A 20,553-nucleotide genomic window follows, 5' to 3' on the forward strand; every position below is an offset into this window, starting at 1 on the left:
TAAAGAGCTCCGCAGAAATCCTATTGCAGACATAATGGGATCGTAAATGGAAACGAAGCTCCCCATAAGAGGAGAGAGAGGGAGGGAGCAGAGGAGATGCAGCATGTCGTGAGGGAAGATCTCCTCCCAATGACATGCAAGGTGCATTTTAAATAACAAGATGAACAGGCGCAGTCCTGCATATCCAACAAAGGCTTGAACGTGAATATGTGTAGATTCTGTTAACTCTGAAAGACAAAATAAATAAACTGAATGGCAATATGGAAGAAGCTAAAGCTAAAGCATTTCCTCCAGCTATAAAAGCACTCAGGAGTGGGCTCTTTGTTGCAGTTGTGCCCCGGGTTCAGAGTTACCATTTTCTGTGTCTGGAAATATTCAGTGAAAGAGAAAAGAAAGAAATCTGGGTATTTGAAGAGCGAGAAAGAGCATCAGATGTGAAAAGAAGGTCACGCGATGAATCGGGCGACAGAGCAGCGGTTAATGAGTACATGAATAGAAAAATAGGTGCACATGCACTGTCATTTTTAATTTCTTATCGGAAAACAATCACAAATAGTAAATACTTTCCAACTGTGAAAACATAAATCTGGCAAAATAATTAGGTTAATGCATGAAAAGATCACCTTTTGCAGATGATTTTGTATTGACACCATACATATACCATATACACATTTCAGTGTCTTTTTTCTTCTTCTTATTTACACATAAGAGCAAACAATAACATTTACTGAATGTAAAACTATTCACATTCTGTAAACAAAGACAAGTAGAACACCCCCTCAGAGTATTTTTGGCATAGAATACCATCACATTCAATCTCTATTCTTTTTTGTTCCATCTTATCCCACAAAGCGCACACACACACACACACACACACACACACACACACACTTTATATACCAGTCAATTTGCATTCGCCTTTTTGTATTCCCTCCCCGATTATTATTACTAAGATTATTAAATATTACGTTTTAAATGAACCCTCGAAGGCGCTTTCTCTCTCTAAAAAGTGTATGACTTCAAAGCTGAGGCAATGCTATAATAAGTGTTTAGTGTTCTTTAAAAGTAGAAACTGTGATTTTAGAGCGTGCGTCGGTGTACAAGCTGCGTGCCCCTTCCCTTCAGTGCTCATTCAGGCGTACTTAGAAAGTGTATTTGGCATCTCTCATTAAGTGGACACTTTTCAATGGACTACATTAGACAATAAGTGCAGTTTTTTGTATGAGCAGCTTGCAAAGCTTGCAGAAAAGTGAAACAATACAATAAGACAGTGGTATAGTGTGACACCCAGGATGTGCATGTGTCGAGGGAGTTATAGCTTGCAAAAGAAAACACCTTGGATGCACAAACGCGTTTCAAATACAGCTCAGGAAGAAAAAGTAAAAACTGACAAATATTTCAGCTTCAGTAGCAACGCTGGAGTTATCAAACTGTCAAAATTATATTTGAACAATTATAAGTTCTGTGTGTTTAACTATTGATTGAATCCTTGGGTTTTAATCCATTTTTTTCTCTCACAATTCCTACTCCTGTTGTGTGAAGTGAGTTCCCTCTGTAAAGCAAAACAGATGCTAAAAAAAAGCATCAGTTTCCCCCCACCACCATTTCTAAGAAATGTCCTGTGTGATTGTAGAGTTCTGATTAAAAGTGATCAAAGTTAGTAAAAGACAAAAATAGGAATTGGTCTCTTAAATGAACTATTGTCCCGCAGATCAAAATAAACACTTTTCCTTTTCCATCCACGCAGGAAGATCAATGGCCTCGGATGTAGTTTCTTGCACCTCCTTGGCACAGAGCTCGTCATCCTCAGAGCTTCAGACTGACTCACAGTGAAGTGAACACGTCCCTACGGGGCTTCAGGTCCACAGTGCCGGGGAAAAAAAAAAAAAAAAAACTGCCATGGAACACGTAACCAGCGGGCCTACCTTTACCACATGGACGCTAATGCTTCTTCTCCACTTGCCAGGTGCGTTTGATCTGAACACCAGTGCAGCTCTTTGGGTGCAATCCTGATGATTTGTAGGCCGGTCGAGTAAAACCGAAGCAGCGAATGTTCCACGGAGCGGTCGTCTCAAACCACTGAAAGGAAAACAATGAACAGGATCAACATCCCACTCAGTGTACTCTCCATCGAATGTGTATTAATCCGTAGCTGAAAATACAACCCAACACACGCACTATTGAAAGGTTCAGAGTTCAAATCTCTTTTCTCATAGTTAAACAATGTATTTTGGACTCGTGGTTCAGGTCCAATGGGCTTGGCTCTGACAGAAAGAGCCTGGAAGTTGCAAAGTAAATGAAACGCTTGTAAGATTTGCTGCCAACGAGTAGAAATGAACAAATAAATAAAGTACCACTCTCAGAAGGATGGCAGGATGCTCCGTGCTTCTCGGGGACGCGGTGATGCGCGCGGCGCCGCCTGCGGCATTCATGCCTCCACCAGCAGCTGAACAAGAGAAGACTCAAACCTCTAAATACTGAAAACCAGCCTCATGTTCATCACGTCATCCCTTTAGATACCAAATGTCTCACATTGCTGCAGAACACAAACAGTTTATCAGCCTCAGTCCCAGAAAACATGAATTATAGAATTAAAGATGTGCCACGAAATGCTACTCACTGTAGAAGAGTACACAACACCATGAAGAGAACACACCCGATCACACACAACACCAGCACTGTGGCAACCGTCTGTTTCCTGTGATTAGTTGCTACCACAGCGAGCAGGTCTGCATGCTCACACCTCATCCCAACAAAGCCTGCATGACACCTGCAGCAAAGAAAGATTAAATCAGGTCACGTGTTAGTAGAGATCAAATAACAGGTTTGAGAGGGGAACTCCCAAAGCTTCTAGTTTGTTTGTAAAAATCCAAATGTATTCTCTCTGACCGACTGATGATGTACATGCGAAATAAAACCGCTTTAATTCAAACGTTTTCTTTTCCAAATGATTAAAAATGACTCAAAAAGACACACAGATAAAGAGTCGCAGTGATAACCCAAGAGGGACAGCTTCACTCAGGGGACACTGAAAAGGTATTATACTTGTGTCATTTAATCGAGTCACTATTTAGAGTAATACTTTGATATTAAAGACTAAATACATTGCATTATTAAAAGGTACCGAGTTAGCTGAACCTATAAATCGGAGATCATGCAGCTCCAAAAGTCTGTGTGAATCAATTAGAAATTCGATTGGATGGTGAAAGTTGGTGCTCATCGTTCATTTTTCATCCTTTGATATCTGCGGCTTCACCAGAAACACAGGACACTGCAACACTCACAGTTCCAACATTCTTGCCCTGGTTGTTTAACCCAAATAACTTTGGATCTTGGAATAATAGTAACGTCTCTTTTGGAGGGCGGGCAGCATTTTTCTCCAACATGTCAGACCTCACTGCAAAGTCCAGCCCCAAAATAAAAGGCCACCGTCTGAATACCTTTTACATTTGTGAAATGGTGAAATCATTTTAACCTTGCAGGGAATTTTCTGAGAGCAGCTTCCTCTTTATTAGCTGCTAAGTTTTATCTATCGGCTTTCATGTAAAGTGAACAAGTGACTGCAACAACTCACACGCATGCAGGCGCCTCCTCTAAGATCAGGAAGCGGCACGTGCCATGGAAGCAGAAGCGGCTGTGGGAGTCCGGACAGTCGTCAAAATGAGACCGAACGGCCGCTGCCACAAACTCTGTGAGGATGAAAGACATACAGAAGACATCTGGATGATCGTTGATCACTAGCATTCCCCAGTGAGAGCGTGTGTAGATGTTCAGGTTGCATAAAATCACAGTGCAGTTGTTAACCGAGTCCTCCCTCAGAGCATGAATCACATCATCCACCAAAATCCAACAAAACAAAACATGACACTGGTGAATACCCTAAATATACTTTTTAAAAAGACATATATCAGCCCGCAGAGACCTTGAACTAAATCCTAAAGCTGACGCCCACGCCACCAGCGTTAGGCCGGAGCCTCGTGTCATCAGCTGCGTGTGGATTTGCGGTGGCTTATTTCTCTCACTGGACCTGGGAGGGACAACTAAGACTCCTGGGGAGACGCTACGAACAAAACGAAGAAGAAATTAAACCGGACTTTCTTTATTCTGTTTTTTTTTTTTAAAGCAACCATCTCAGTTTTCACTCTGACAAAAACAGCCAAACAGGAGTATCCGATTAAAAAGGAACACCCAGAGAATAAAAGAAAACACGTAAGCTGTACAGTCACAAAAATTCCTAAAGTGACAAACAAAAGTGAGTGTTCCCCAAGCAGCAGAAACAGATGCACAGTGTTGCATTCAGGGTGAGACGGAGGATGGACATGCAGACAGATAGCTGCATTACAGCCTTCGTCACACACTCCATTCCAACAGTAAATAGGCTTTCGGATTGCAGCCCATTGTCTCCTTCTTTCAGACTCTGGTGAAAGCCCTCTGTTGTCCCCGAGGCATCCGCCTACCAAGCCCTATCTCCTTCTCCATGGGATTCTGCCGGTGGAACGAGAGGAACGTGGAAAAACGGAACACAGCTTTTTCGGGGTGTGCAAAAGAAGGGCTTTTTCTTTTTTTAAAGGATCACAGTTCGAGGCGCAATGCTTTTGTGATGTCGCCCCGCATGCTGCTCGTGATCTTGAATTTAGCGCCACTCACTCCCTCACTCACTCACTCACTCACTCACTCACTCCCTCATCCCCTCACTCATCCCCTCACTCATCCCCTCACTCATACCCGCACTCACGCCCTCACTCACGCTCTCACTCACGCCTTCACTCATCCCCTCACTCACTCACTCCCTCACTTATACCCTCACTCATACCCTCACTCACTCACTCCCTCACTTATACCCTCACTCATACCCTCACTCACGCTCTCACTCACTCACTCACGCTCTCACTCACGCCTTCACTCATCCCCTCACTCACTCACTCACTCATCCCCTCACGCTCTCACGCCCTCACTCACGCTAGGTGCATGAGGTGGTGCCACGCCGGCCCCTTGAGGTCGATGCCCTGCATGGCGACGGGCTTTAGTGCCTCGTAAGGCAAACTCTCCGGTCTCTATCGGGGGGGGGGCTTACTTTTGACGGGACGGATGGTCGTTGTCGCGCCCGTGGCGGTCGGGCCTCTGCTGCCGTTTGTCGCCGAGCGGGTCGCGTTGGGAGCGCCGGTGGAGTTTGCATTCACGGGAATACTGGCTTCAGTCGTTTTCAAGCTGCTCGGCCCAAATGTAGAGAGGGAACCTGTAGAGAGGGGGAGTGGGGGGGTGGGGGGAGGGGGCAGCTGTTAACATATGACATGGTCCGGATTTGAACAACATAGAAATAGGCGCTGGTGGAATACGACATCAGATTAAGAGCACCTCCCGTGGAAGCAACACGGCAGTGAGAGTGGATAAAGCTCTTCAGGGGATTTGGGAGGAGGAAGTACGGGCTTATTTTTGTACGAGATGGCTTGACAATGAGCTTCCACTTCTGGTCGGTTTGGACACAAACTGGGCCGAGACTTACTTTTACCGGCGGGGGGGTTACTTGGTTTAGTGGGTGCGATCGTTGTGGTAGTCATGCTTCTGCTGGCGGTTGGTGCTGCGGTGGAGTTCGTGTCGATGGAAACGCTGGCTTCAACGATTGTCGAATTGCTCGGCCCTGCTCCGAATGTAAAGAGGGTTCCTGCAGAGTGGGAAATAAATAATACAGCTTGTTATGTAGAAAAATAACAACATCTCCCTGGAATATAATAACAATAGTACAAAAGAGTTCACTGTAAACTCACCATCGAGTACCATAGACATACTAAAAGTACCTATAGGAATATAAAAAATAAATATTATTGTAATTTTCTTTCAAGGAGAACCAGCGGTTCCATATTCTGCTGGATGGACAACCTGAGGGTGAGTGGCACTAGTCTGCCCCTGAGCAGCTATGATCATGCGACTTGCGTGATATGGATGCTTCATTGAGTAACTACACAAAGATGGTAACAGGGTCAAGCATTCACTAAAAGTCCAAAGCACTACAAATACACACAGCAGGTCCTGTGAAGACATGCAATCACAACTAGTTAGAATCCTTTCAGTATACACAGAAAGGTTTTTAAAAATTAAAAAAATATGATTTCTTTCCCTCCGTTTTCACACCATAACAATTTATAATATAGAAACCGATCAGAATTACACTTTAGTTTGATTAGGTAGAAGATAAAGAGCACCACCAACCACAGTGAGGTCAGTATTCATATGGAGGAGCAGGGATTGAAGAAACACATTTAGGAGCGTTACACTGATCAGTCTAACACGGTACAATACCATTGACAATCTGTCAATTAAATGCATAAAAATGATTCAGAATAAGACAACACAAAATGCAAAGTGTATTTTCCTGCCAAATGTGCCACTCACCGCTGATCAGAAAAATTGTATCCCAGAAAATCCGCGTCATCATGACGAACTTTGGCTCTAAACTAGTGAGAGTTGACGCGCAGCTTCTCCGAAATGCGGCCGTGTGTTGAGAAGCCGCATCGGTGTGGACCATGAGCCCAGAGGACGTGGAGCCCGGAGATCACGCTGCAGACCCGGCGGCTCCACTCACTCACGCACATTGGATGGACTGCCGCACACAAGTTGTTGACTGTTGTCGAGGTTTTTGGTTGTTGTTGTTGTTGTTGCTGTTGCTGTTGCTTTGATTTTCTTTTGCTTTATTTGGGGCCAAAAGCAGGAGATTCTTCAGCTGGATGTCCGATGTCTGCTCAATTGAGGAAACCCGTGTAATCCTGTCAAACGCGAACCAATTAGAAGCAGAGAGGGGAGGGGTGGGCGGAGGGGGCGTCATCTCATGATGACCTTACTGAATGTGTGACATCATTTTAATCTAAATGCGCGCGTGTCTTCTTGCTCCATAGCTTGTTTTTATCCATTTACAAATTTAAAAAAATATGATTTCTTTCCCTCCGTTTTCACACCATAACAATTTATAATAAAGAAACCGATCAGAATTACACTTTAGTTTAATTTACATGAAGCAAAACCTTCAACCTTGAACCCATAACTATAGCAACACTTAAATTATCTTAAATTAGTAAGTATAACTATTCATGATTTTTAATGATTATGCTTAATGATTTTGACAATATTGTGGTAAAATGTATCTTTGTGATGGTTTTATTGTAAATATTTCATCCTCAGCTTTATTGAAACAATTTACATTATTGATTTAATTATTACTTTTTAAAATATAGATCGTGACGCACCTTGACTGGGGCCCTTAGTCATAAAAAACATAATTATGTTCTGCTCTCACGAGTGTTGCTCGTGAACCTGTCTGTTTGGAGAAGCTGTTCACACTCTCTGGATACTAGTCACTGGTCATTTGCAACAGCCCTTCTTGAACTTCAAATTGACCTTTTGAAAAGCCACGCCCCTTTCCCACCGCGACCCCTTGGAGTCTCCATGGAGCCCACCCCGTTACGCACTGCACTCTGTGACGTGTACCGTCTATTAGCTGGAAACATAAATAAAAGGCATTCCAGGGAGATACGAGGTGTCGAAGTAATTGAACCGTATAACAAAGACAAAGATGGAGAAGAACACCACCTGTTGATTGAAACAGAAGGAAATTTAAAAAAATGAAAGGAACAAAAATCTTCCCGTACAGATCATATAAGCCTTAAATGATATGTTAAATATTACAAGATTTGTAAATGCAATGGTCCTTCCTCAAAGTGAGCTGGGTTTGGTTGTTGAAACAAACGCATCAGCGCCTCACCCTGGAGATCACAGGCTCAACTCTTTTGTCATGTTTTGTATTATTTGTGCACCGTGCAGAACAATAAGTGGTGAACCATCCGGGTCCGGGGGGGATGGGGGGGGGGGGGGGGGGTTGGATTCAAATAGGAGTCTACGGTCCTTTGCTTGATATTGTTTGCTCTCTCTCTATCTCTCAATTTCTTCATAGAGAGTGAGTAAATCTTTTTTGGAGTCTTGGTAAAACGTCACCTCAACGTTTTCCCATTTGTGCGCGCATTCCGCAACTGTAGCCAATCACAAAAGCCCGCCACACGCACGCGTGTGCGCGCCTGTGCTCGCGCCGGTGTGGTAGGAGGCCGTTATTCAGGTGCAGGATTGCGCTGTGTGGCTTGCGATCTGATATGTAGACACTTTCTTTTCTTTTCTTTTTTTTAAACCATTTTACTACATCTTTTAAATAACAATGTCGGCTGCCGGTGCGAATAAGGTAAATAAGCACATTGTACTTTCAATGAGGAATTGAATTTGGAGTTGAATCATCAATGCTTGATTGCTTTGTAAACTGGTGGCATTATAGGGAATTCTTGTAAAAAAGAAAAGAAAAAAAAGATGGATTATTTGGTGGCTGTGTAATCTTTTGCGTTTTAATTTGAAAGTATTTTTCAAATGACCTTGCATTTTCTGACAGTGACGTCAGAATAGCGTCACCCTCAATGGTGGATTGTTAATGAGTTCAGTTCCTCACCTTGAATATTTTCATTTGACACTGTTTTATTCTTCCACCACAATTAACACACAAATGTACTCTTCACTTCTCTTTATTCACCTGATGGCTTTGGTTAATTGGCAAATGGATATTATTAATGCAAAATGCAAGTCAACTGATACATGTCCATGCTTATTTGTATGTTACCTTGCAATACATAAAGTAATATAGTGAGTAATAGTGTGCAATCTTTGCAGATGTAATATCACAAGGTCATTTTTACCTTGTCTCTCCTGTGTTTTGGCTTAAATGTTACAGATAATCCAGATATCAGATGCTGTGATTTTAGAAAATTGATATGTATCTATTTGTTTTTTATAAACAGGGCATATCTGTGAAATTGGTGCTAATGGTTGCTTCCGCAGCCTTTGGAGGAACTCTTCAATATGGCTACAACCTCGCAATAATGAATGCTCCTGCAACTGTACGTATTTCAGCCTCATTTCTAATGTGTGTGTGTGTGTGTGTGTGTGTGTGTTGACATGTGACTTAAAGTGTACTTATTCAAAGAATAAAATAAGTCCTGCATGCTATAAAAACGTCCTTTAAAGTTACATCTAGGAAACATAAACAACTGGTATATATATGGTATATCTTTCTGAAAGTGTATTTTGCATTACTGCTTGTTCAAATAAATGTCAAGTAGTTATTGTATAACAATAAAACAGTGCCATAGTATAAGATACAGTTTAAAAATAAACATATGAAAATATTTCAAATGTAATATAAATAAAAAATCCTCAACTGTGTAAATTGACACAAGCAATAATTAACCTCCTTCTGTCTATGATTAGTCAATTTGACAATTTTAGTATTCATTTAAACTAATTAAGGGTTATTAATAGGGTTATTACAAATAAAGAGCACAAACCCCCATCCTCAACAGACAATTATTTGCTGATCATTTGAAATAGAAGTTAAATTGACATCCTGCTGCGGCAGATTGAGCCTGAAATCTTTAATGTCCAGCTTCGCACAAAGTGCAACAAGGTGAACTGAGGTAATAAGTACCAGCTTTGACCGTTGAGCGGTTCTGAATCTCAGTGAAACTGTAATGGCTGACCTTCTTGTCTTTCCACCCAGTTTATTCAGACCTTTGTCAATGAGACATTCTTGGAGCGGTGGGACATCCAGCTGGAGGACTACCAGGTGACGCTGGTCTGGTCAATTATTGTCTCCATCTTCTCATTGGGGGGCTTTGCAGGGTCCCTCATAGCGGGACCAATGACCATATGCTTCGGGAGGTATTATGAGACCCTGCATCATGCTGCTGTGTGCCAATGTTTTGATGCACGAGTACAGAGGATGAGACATTGAACGTTTCCACTCAGAGTGTATTATTGACCACACAGACTCACACCTAAACCAAAGAACGGGTAACTAAGGGTGCACATGCATGAATGAACATATATTTATGTCCACTGTGTACATATCTATATAACTATAATTTACTTTAAGCATTAAATAGGGTGTATTTATTGTTGATATTCTTATTGTGAACAAATTAATCTATTCCCAAATATCATTTTTACCGTTATTTTGACACTTGAGGAAAATAACAGATTTTCATTATAATTGTCTTTGGAAACAATGGAGCAATATATCAGTCTTGAACTAATACTATTGTGACCATGTGATTATTGATTTGCATGAACTGTTCCCATCCAATAAGACATCTATGATATCCCTGCAATGAAGGAACTCCATCAAGAGTCGTTCACCGTGTCCTCTCATCCGTTCCCAAGGAAGAACTGCCTGTTGCTGAACAACGTTTTCCTAATGACTGGAGCCCTCCTAGCTGTGACCAGCAGAGCTGCCAAGTCTTTTGAGATGATCATCATCGCACGCGTCCTGGTGGGAATAAATGCCGGTACGTCCTCCGTGTCTGTGTGCCTTCAAACATCGGCTTACGCCGTCATAATGATAATACAGAAAAATGTTTCGCAGAAGAAGAAAAAAACTTTTTTTTTTTTTTCCAGGGATCAGCATGAATGTGCAACCCATGTACTTTGGAGAAAGTGCACCAAAGCACTTACGGGGGGCCATCTCCATGTCTTCGGCTGTTTTCACAGCATTTGGTGTTGTGTTGGGACAGGTGGTCGGACTCAGGTGGGGACACCGTCACACTTGTTTTATTTGTCGTACCACAAATATCTGCTGTAGACTTAGTTTGTACCCAACAGATTAACACGCTGGATTATTTATTTATAGGGAGATTCTGGGCAGCGAGCAGTGTTGGCAGTATCTTCTTGCTAGTAATGCCATTCCTGGCCTGGTCCAGCTCCTGACCCTGCCCTGGTTCCCCGAGAGCCCCAGATACCTGCTGATCGACAGGGGGGACAAGGAGGCTTGTATTAATGGTGGGTACTGTCATATGTCGGCCAGTAGTGGAATGTAACTACTGTAAGTACATTCACTAAATACTTACTTAAAGTAAAGAAGTATACTACTTTATACTGCTATTTTCTTACTTTCAGTACTTTTTTACTCAACAACCCTATATGAGTCGTTATCACCAAAAGCACTTCCTCTCTCAAATTCTCAGATGTTTTTAATGTAGTAAAACGTTATATATTTTTAATAGTATTCAAATAAATCATACAGGAAAGATCTGGGTAGCAGAAGTTGTTTTTTTTCATTTCCTCTCCAACAAATTGCTTTAAAACCTCCCAGAAGCCCTTTGAAACTACCAAAGTGTGTCTGAAGAAATAGAAAATAGCTCCAACATTAAAACGCTTTGTTGTATCAGCACTTCTAATTTGATAAATGAGTAGCATACTTGTACTTTCACATGTGATGAAATATATTTTTTACATCGTACTTAGGTCGTATGCCCACTCCTCCGCCACTTCTATTGAAGATCTTTTAAATCAAATAAAAGTAAAAAAAAAACCATACATCATAGCCCGTGAGCTGGAGAACTCATTTAAGGTCACTCCAATAAAAACACCTCTTCCTCCGTCAGCCCTGAGACGGCTGCGAGGCTGCGACGTGCAGAGCAGCGAGCTGGATGAGATCCTGCAGGAACAGGCCGAGAGCAGAGGCAGGAGGGCCTGTCGACCCTGGGAGCTCTTTGCTGATCGCTCAGTGCGATGGCAGCTCATCTGCGTCGTGGTCATCAGCAGCGCCATGCAGCTCTGTGGCAATGACTCGGTGAGGAAAAACAATACGGATTAATGCATAATCCACGAGGATCAGTGGATCTGATGCCGGGCGGCGGGATCGGATGCTCTTTGGGCCTCTGCGATGACAGAAATTTGAGACGATCCATCAGTGGCTTGTTTTGTGTGTCGCTTTCTTTATATGCATGTAGCCGTATTAATAATGTAGAGTTTTGAGCTTCTCATTAGAAAATGATGACTAAATAAATAAGCTTTTACCACACGCTTGGCCGTTTTGAAGGACTGGGGCAGGGTATTAACATAGTTGATTAGATGCTGGTTCAATCCTCTTATTAACAATTCAAGCACTTTTAATGATGCTCTGCAGCACTAATATTTTCCCTTTTTCTTTCAGATTTACTTCTATGCATCATACATTTTCAAAGAGGCAGGAGTAGCCGACGAAAGAATCCAATACATAACAATTGGCACTGGTACATGTGAATTATCAGCGTGTATATTGTGTGTAAGTATCCATTATCAAAAGGACACGTTATGTAAGCGGCTAATGTTTAAGAGACTGTTTACATTCCTCTCAAGGCTTAAACAGAGACTAAGTACTAAGAACAGTCCAATGTACTAGTTTATTAGTTTAACACATCTCATATTTGATGTAACAGTTGAGAATCACTTAGACATGTGAGTAGCCAAGTAACTGAGTAGTTATAACGTGATGCAATCTGTCTACTAAACTAGCAGTGAAGTGTTCGTACGGCCAATTCTCAAGCAAGGCCATCATGTGACATCACATAACGCGTCTCACATATCAAAAGAGGTCCCAGCAAGTATGTGTTATTTGGATAAACTTAATACATATTAGGAAAAAAAACGTCACCAAGTGACATATCATCAGCATTTAGCTTGGTTCATAATCTGTGACTTCACACATCATTGCTCATCCCACACACATCCTGGCATTTGGACCACACCTCATAACTCAATTTGACATCATACTTAGAATGAATAGTATGCCATTGATTCTGTAAACAGCCAAAAGAATTAGTTACATGCTTTTTTTATTAGAGAAACAGAACAGAAAGAAAGGGCAGTCTCCACGGGTTGCTCGGCAACCAAGACTTTAGGAGCTTCCAGGGAGGTTCCTGATTTGTATTTGTTAGGGCTTCATGCACCTCGGATGTAATGTGATCCTATTATAGAAGAACACATCCTGACATCTATAGTTTATGTTTTTCAGAACCTGCTGGTAGAGCGCAAAGGTCGGCGGTTCATGCTGATGGGAGGGTACATCCTCATGACCGTCTGGGCGGTTGTCTTCACAGTTGCTCTGTTGTTTGAGGTACCATAAATGAATTCACTTACATAATAACCAAAATACTCAACTCTTCTGAAGACAAATCATTCATTTACCTTTGATTTGCAAGGTAACAAAGACAAATAAACTAATAATTGTAGTTCTTTTATGAGATTTCTGCAGTGAAGTGTTAGTAATTACTTACAAGTCAATGGCCAATCTATGAAGAACGTTTGTTTTCTTCTTGCTGCACACAGCACACTACGTCCTGGATGCCATACCTAAGTATGACCTGCATCTTCACCTACATTCTCAGCTTTGGTTTGGGACCAGGTAAGTTTTAGTAGAAACTTTCTATTATGGAGTTTTAAATGAAACAACACAACAAAACAAGATGCATTGATAAAAATGAAATGTGATGAAAATGTTCCCGTTTGAGATTGAGATTGATAAAACATGATTTGATTTTGGAGGTTGACGGTATTACGCATCTTCAAACCTAATCTCCTGAAAATGTATCAACTATTTAAAAAATCCAGTAGGTCAGGCTACAACAGCCAGTGTTTATATTTCTACTTATATTTGGAAGGACGTGACGATGAAGCCAACATCACGCCCACAATAGGGTTGTTTTTATTTCATCTTCTCAGCTGGAGTGACGGGTGTTTTGCCGACAGAGATCTTCAATCAGACTGCTCGGCCAGCAGCCTGCATGATCGCTGGCTCAAGCATGTGGCTCAACCTTTTAATCACTGGGATGATCTTCCCATTTCTAGTGGTCAGTCTGACACTTCATCCGGCGACGTGCCACGACAATGAGCAAGCAGGCGCACGCCGAGAGCATTTAAAAGACAAAGAGTGCATTCAACTACCACATTCATAGTACAATTAAACTCAAATTCAAATGAGATACATTTCAAAAGATACTGGTTTGCTCCCCTTGCAGGGGATTACTGGTCCAAGCTGCTCCCACTGTCTTCTTGTCAATACAGCAAATAAACAGCAAGCCACGCTAAAGTATCACATTTTAATGCATTTGTTTTTTAAATAAAACTCTGAAATCTTTCAGCAACTTAACAGGTAGGTTAGGAAAGAAGATGAAGGACCTCGTTGAATATGAAAAATCGCCCCACAGCGCCTCCGAGAGTCCACAGTTTGAAACTGAGAAAATGAATTTGAGACCTACCGTTTCACTTCATACCTTCCAATTTTGTTAGAAATAAATAAATAAAACACACAGACAGGCCGGGAGTCGGTTTATGGCAGTGATTGAAATAACTTGAGTCTCATAGCGCTCTGTTTCCTCCCTTTGACAGAGCGAGTTGAGGGAGTACTGCTTTGTGCCCTTCGGAGCAGTCTGCCTGCTGTCGGCGTTGTTCGTGGGCTTCTTCCTGCCGGAGACCAAAGGGAAGTCTCTGTCGGCCATCACCAGTGAGTTCAACAAGCTCAACTTCAAAGGTCAGGAGGAGAAGTGTGTGTCCCCAGATAAAGCTCGGTACCAGCTGGGTGAAGTGAGTCTTTCCACGGCCTTGTAGGCAGATCTTTCCTGCTGAAAGATACGAGGACACAGTCACTAAAGCCCTCACTGGGACCGGATCAGCTGGAGCGAGAAGACGTTGTGACATCACATCACCGAAAGTGGCTTGAATCTATTTTCCCCCCTTTTATTTTTTTTTGCGTTTTCCATCGAGAGAACTTGTAGTTCACATCTTCTCATGTTGCACTACGCTTTGTCACGGACAGACATAAAACCAAATGAACTAAAACTACTGTATATTGGCAGAAGATCAGTGATCTACTTCTGAAGTCAGCAGGTCCATGCTTTTTCCACTCATTTCGGAGGTCAAAGGTCAGAGGAAGTTAAATGACTTACAGAGTGCTGATGTCTTTGCTGTGAGGTGGTGAACCAAATCATACATCATGGAAAGTTATATTAGGAGGCACCTTACCAAATAAAAACTGCATGCACCAGTGGGAAACCCTCAATCACAAGAGAAGGTTTCTTGCTGAGTTTCTGTATGTTTTGTAATGCCTGAAATCTATAGTTTTTACATGGCTGGTGATAATAACAATAAATAACGAGTGCAATTTTTTGCGTTGACGGATGTTTTTGTTTTAGTGATCTAACTCTGACATAATAAATGCCTTGTATGAAAACCCCCCTTCATGTTGGATTTTTTAATGTGACCATCAAAAGGTGCCTTGTATACACTAAAAACAATAGTGTGACATTCAAATTTGTCAGGAGTCAACCGTGTGAAAGAAAGGTATTAAAAGATTCTCCCAAACACTCAAACCGACATCATCACGCTGACACTTTTATCCAAAGCAACGTACACTGCACTTCAACCCGTGGCCTACGTTCTGCCCAGGGAGCCATTAGGGGTAAGGTGTCTTGCTCGGGGGCACTTCTATACGGCACCATGGAGCAGCCAGGATTTGAACCGCCAACCTGGCAGCGCCCAGCGCATCACACTTCTCCATCACCATCGCCCCACTGATCAGATAATCAAACGTTAAAGGCTCCAGGGAGGATGCTTTGACCTCCAGACTCCTCAACATCGGATCAGCAGGGTCAGTGTCGCACTTTAAAACCTTCTGTTCAGTTGGGCGTGATGCAGGATGAGTTGTACTTCCCTCAATACCTAAAATCAGTGGATGTGTTTTTTCTATTTATGCCTGTTCTGTATTTTAATAAATATGTGATAACAATAAAGCACAGTGTAAGAACTGAGCATGATTTTAATTATGCTGTGAATAATCCTTTTATCCACACAGCTGATCTGCCTTTTCTTCTCATAATCGCATTTACAAATGGATGTGTTTTTTTTTTTTAAGACTTCCTCCCAGTAATGTCTAACTTTCCTGGCCCCCCCTTTCTTATAATAAACACAGGACAAAACCAGACGGACCAGGTTGAATCTGGTGACGCGTTTAGTCATCCCTTCTAAACACGTCATGAACATTTTAAAAGGTTTCCAGTCCTGCTCCGTTCTGCAGTCAGCATCCGAAGAGCAGGCACAAAAAATGGATTCAAGAAAGGTAGGAAAACATTGTGATCCACAGTATCAAGTCAATTTGTAAAAAAACACATTTCAGTAAGGTAATACGTGCTACAAATGACCTGTAAATATTTGCATTGGTAGTATAAATAAATAAGAAATATTTCACTTAAGTACCTGTAAAAGAGATATTTTTTTGTTAACTTTCGATACTGTATTTGTTTATTTTGATTCAAATCTTTTCGTACCTTATAATTCATCATCTATAATTCTAGAACTTATGTCTCCAGTGGGCTTTGAAATCAAACTCATCGGAGCCTGAGAGGAAAGGTGTCTGCTTGCTGCTGCATGTACGATGTCCACTTCACATTTCAGCTGCAGCACTGGAGGCTTTATCTGCTGTCGCTGGTGTTGGGAATTGGGGGGTCGTTCCAGTACGGGATTCAAGTTTCTGTCATCGCGTCTCCAGCAGTGGTAAGATGTCTATTAGTTGAAAGCAAAGAATGCATGTAGAAATACGTTTTGCTGTGTGAACCGAAACGCAACCCTCTCACTTTGCACACTTTGTTTCTCTTCTTCATTATTTCCAGTGGTGTCTGCACACAGTCAGTGCAGATAAAAGTATCAGGTCATGTTTTCTTCCCCTCCAGAATGAGCCATCTGCCGAGTAGATCATTTAACATGGTCAATGTTACGTTTTATTGGGATTCTTTTTCATTGTAGCCACATAGTGCCTGAAGTGTGTTGTTTGCTTTGCTGATAAGTGATTGTAATTTAGAAATGAGAACGGGGTCACAAGATACAAATGCAGGACAATGATGAATTGTAAAACATGGTGTAAGTCAGAAAAAACTGCCTAAAGAATGATCACTGCATGCATTTTGCCCTTTGATTGGATCATTCTGAAGCAAATGTATGATTAAAATGTCATTCTGCCAATAAGGAGACCCCCTTTGACGTGTCCCTTGACCTCGTTGACCTTTGTGCAGCATATCCAGAGCTTTGTGAACCAGACGTGGGTGATGAGGTACGGACGCCCAGTGGACGATGCTACAAACCAGCTGATTTGGTCCTTCATGGTGGCTGTGTTGAGTCTTGGAGCTTGGGCCGGGGCTATTCATAGCGGCAGCCTCCCTGTCACCTACGGCAGGTGAGACACCTGACTCTAACCCAAGCAGCACTTTTCTCGTAAAAGTGGTTTTTACAAAGAAACTCCATATGTTAATTAGTGAGCTCTACAGGGGGCAGGTAGTGTTCCCTTTGGGACGGAGCCAGCTTGGCGGTTCCCCTCCTTTTCCAGTGTTTGTGCTACGCTAAGCTAGCGTGTGGCTAGTGGCGCTGAGCGAGTCTTCTCATCTGGAACATAGCTAGCAAGTACAAGAACTTTTCATTAGAAAAGCGGATGTTGCAGTTTGACCTCGAAGGTGTTAAGTACAGAAGTGCAAACAAGTATTTGCTGTTTCTTTTTCGTTTTGCAGGAAAAAAGCGCTCTTGTTCAATAACGTTGTGGCTGTCGTCGCTGCTCTCATCATGCTCTTCAGTCGCATGGCCCAATCTTTTGAGATGATCTTGCTGGGAAGATTTCTGTATGGATATAATGTTGGTATGTTCTAGAATTAAGTGAATATATGCTTGTTTTTTTTTAATGTTCTTATTCTAAATTGTCTTCATGTTGCTTGTGTCCACAGGTCTGGGCTTGAGTGTGCACCTCATGTACCTCGGGGAGTGCTCGCCAAAGAAACTCAGAGGCGTCATGACCCTCACGGGCTCAATCTTTATTGGATTTGGAAAAGTCATGGGTCAAATAATTGGCATCAAGTAAGAATCGACTGTTGCTAGTTTGAACCTTAGTAATTATTACAAGAAGAAGCCGAGACATACTGATCAGAAAAAGACCCCATCAAATAGTTTTCACTAATTAGGCAGGTAAAGGTAACTTTGTTACTGTATATTAAGTCTGGTGACTTATCAGATTGAATTTATTTTGTGCTGTTTAGGGAGCTGATGGGAACAGAGGACATGTGGCCTTACCTCTTAGCGATCAGTGGTGTCCCTGCAATGCTGCAGTTTGTGGCTCTGCTTTTCTTCCCTGAAACACCTCGATACCTTTACATCGACAAAGGAGACTTTGAAGGTAGCAAAAAAGGTGAGTGCACACTATCATACCATTTGAAAAGTGATCATTGCAAGTTTAGAAACAATTTGCCCTTAACTTACCTTACAGTGGTTTCTTCATCCTGCACCTTGTATCCTACCAAGCTACAAATGATGTGCACCATTCTGCTTTAGGCTTAATAAGTGTGTTAAGTAGCGCTTCAAAAAACCCCATAAACCGTGTGTATGATACATATGCATTTGCGTGTCAAAGCCCTGCAGTGGCTGTGGCAGGAGGACAACTTGAAGTTGGAGCTGGATGACATGCAGAAAGAGAGAGAGAGCACACAGGGAGAGAAGGCAAAGACTGTGAGGGATGTTCTCAGCTCTCGCTGTGTGAGGTGGCAGCTCCTCACGCTAGTCATCCCCTGTGCTGGAGTTCAACTCTGCGGCATCAACGCGGTACGTTCCTCTCAGCTTTCCCCGTCACGATTCGTCATCGACGCGAACCGGCGACTGAGTTTTAATGTTCGGCTTCATATGGATTATAATGTTTGATTCTGTCTATCCAGCTTTATTTTTACGCCTTCGACATCTTCCGTGAGTCTGGAGTGCCAGAAGAACAGATGCATTACTTGTCCATTGGTCTTGGTGCCACAGAGCTCATCACTGTGACACTGTGTGTAAGTGTCTGTTCAAAGTAGCACGGAGCTGTTTCATGAAATGACAAACTGTTCATTTGTTCAAACAGATCGGTTCATTTTGGAATTTTTCTTTGGTACATTGCTGGGAAAAGAATGTAATAAACAATGTCCAAGAATAAAACAAATATAGTAATATTTCTTTTATCTCTGTTTCAGTCCTTCTTGATAGATCGTGCTGGCAGAAAGAAGCTGATGGGCTATGGCTATTTACTGATGGGTGTCACCATGTGTGCACTTACTGTCACGCTATCCATCAAGGTATGGACACTCAATTACAACACCCTACTAAGCCCTGCAAGGTAACATTATATATACAATTGTACATTTTTCTCTTCTCATTCAGCATCTAAATTCATGGATCCCTTATGTGAACATTGGCCTGATCTTTTGCGTCATCTGCATCTATGGACTTGGACCTTGTGAGTTTTGGTTTGCTTGTGTCCCAAAAGAGAATGATTTCATATCTATGAATACGTATATCATTATTATTGTTAATATTTCTGTTTCCCTATGAAAGCTGGAGTGTCCATGGCTCTTCCTGCTGACCTCTTCCTACAAGCCTGGCGTCCTTCTGCTTACGTGATCAGTGGGACGGTCAACTGGCTGTGCATGTTCCTCGTGGGGATGTTGTTCGGATATATTGTGGTGAGAAGAATTGATCTATCATCTTATTTAAAATATTCCATATAGGTTTGGAGTTTTTTCTCGTTAATCTTTGATCTAACCCTCAGTTCTTATGTGTATCGTTGCAGAATGGACTCGGACAGTTCTGCTTCCTGATTTTTGTGGCTTACACGTTTTTGAGTGCAGCATTTCTGTTAACGTTTGTCCCTGAGACCAAAGGAAAGACCATGATGGAGATCATGCAGGACTTCAACAAACTGAATTTCAAGAACCGGGGAGCCGACTTAGAAAGGACTGATGTTGATCTTGCAACCAATTTTTAACATGTTTTTTTAGTTTATTTATCACTTTCCTACTGCTATTGTTTCCTCTTCTTAAAACATGGAAAAAACAGTTCTTATGAAAATATCTTATGACCTTTTTGTTTCAGTTGTTTGCTTAAAACAAGGATGTATGAATAAATGAATGAATGTTAGCTCTAATACACTCCCCTGCTTTCTTAGGTGGACAATTAAACTGCCAAAACGTGTTTTTTAGGACTGTTAAAAAATGCAGTATGATCATTTTTCTACTCTTGCTCATACTTTACATCTCGTATACTTTCAGATGGCACTGCAACTCCATTAAAGACTTAATGACTCCTTCTCAATGCTGACCGGTTACCCACCACATCACCTAGTCATTGTTAGTCATTTACACTGTAAACTATACAATCAAGCTTTAACACCCATTAAAACTTTGGAGGAGAGGTTGTGAGCTTTTTCAATTGCAATTTATTTGATTCTCATCTCTGTACAAACAACAATGGTGAGACTCAATGACAGAGTACAAAAACAAATATCCATAGAAAAGTATGCTTATATTGAAATATGTCCAAAGACGCTCATGTTTTGAGCAAAGTTTGTTGAGTATGATGATAAAATACCAAGGTAACATATTGTACATTTTCTGTGTGTGTGTGTTTTTATACAAAAGTGTCAATGCAAGTCACTCTGTACAGTTCTTAGCCTTTGGAAAAGAGGGCCTTCTTCAATCCACTGCTGTGCACAATCAGTATTTGGAAGGCACTTTGCAACGGACCAAAAGCAGAAAGAAAACACATTGGGGCCTAAATAATCAACAAAAACAACTTTTACATTTGAGTACCAACATGAGTGAAAGAACACAAACAAAGGAGCGTTACTTCCACTTGCTTTCAACTAAACATGAACAAAAA

At 41.7% G+C, this 20,553-nt stretch overlaps 2 protein-coding genes across 3 annotated transcripts; one reads left to right on the top strand and one right to left on the bottom strand.

Annotated features, from left to right (window-relative positions):
• Positions 1 to 371: 371 nt before the first annotated feature.
• tgfa (transforming growth factor, alpha) lies at positions 372 to 6,792 on the bottom strand. Of its 2 annotated transcripts, XM_037448576.2 has the most exons (8): positions 6,391 to 6,792; positions 5,766 to 5,795; positions 5,504 to 5,662; positions 5,075 to 5,236; positions 3,575 to 3,689; positions 2,621 to 2,770; positions 2,355 to 2,446; positions 372 to 2,079 (listed from the first exon to the last, which is right to left on the bottom strand). In XM_037448576.2, exons 1-8 carry the CDS (start codon positions 6,521 to 6,523, stop codon positions 2,072 to 2,074), a joined length of 849 nt encoding a protein of 282 aa, XP_037304473.2. In that variant the 5' UTR covers positions 6,524 to 6,792; the 3' UTR covers positions 372 to 2,071. The 2 variants fall into 2 exon arrangements, with proteins under 2 accessions (XP_037304473.2, XP_037304475.2); XM_037448578.2 differs by lacking the exon at positions 5,766 to 5,795.
• Positions 6,793 to 8,089: 1,297 nt separating this feature from the next.
• slc2a11a (solute carrier family 2 member 11a) lies at positions 8,090 to 20,274 on the top strand. Its single transcript, XM_062563926.1, has 25 exons — positions 8,090 to 8,221; positions 8,826 to 8,924; positions 9,584 to 9,744; positions 10,246 to 10,370; positions 10,480 to 10,609; positions 10,712 to 10,860; positions 11,466 to 11,653; positions 12,017 to 12,127; positions 12,857 to 12,958; positions 13,171 to 13,246; positions 13,564 to 13,691; positions 14,230 to 14,444; positions 15,159 to 15,180; positions 15,809 to 15,955; positions 16,291 to 16,389; positions 16,905 to 17,065; positions 17,394 to 17,518; positions 17,604 to 17,733; positions 17,913 to 18,061; positions 18,284 to 18,471; positions 18,582 to 18,692; positions 18,870 to 18,971; positions 19,057 to 19,132; positions 19,231 to 19,358; positions 19,466 to 20,274. Exons 1-25 carry the CDS (start codon positions 8,198 to 8,200, stop codon positions 19,658 to 19,660), a joined length of 3,141 nt encoding a protein of 1,046 aa, XP_062419910.1. The 5' UTR covers positions 8,090 to 8,197; the 3' UTR covers positions 19,661 to 20,274.
• The last annotated feature ends 279 nt before the right edge of the window (positions 20,275 to 20,553 follow it).

The sequence above is a fragment of the Pungitius pungitius genome, chromosome 8 (assembly GCF_949316345.1).
Source record: "Pungitius pungitius chromosome 8, fPunPun2.1, whole genome shotgun sequence".
NCBI classification, from domain to species: domain Eukaryota; kingdom Metazoa; phylum Chordata; class Actinopteri; order Perciformes; family Gasterosteidae; genus Pungitius; species Pungitius pungitius.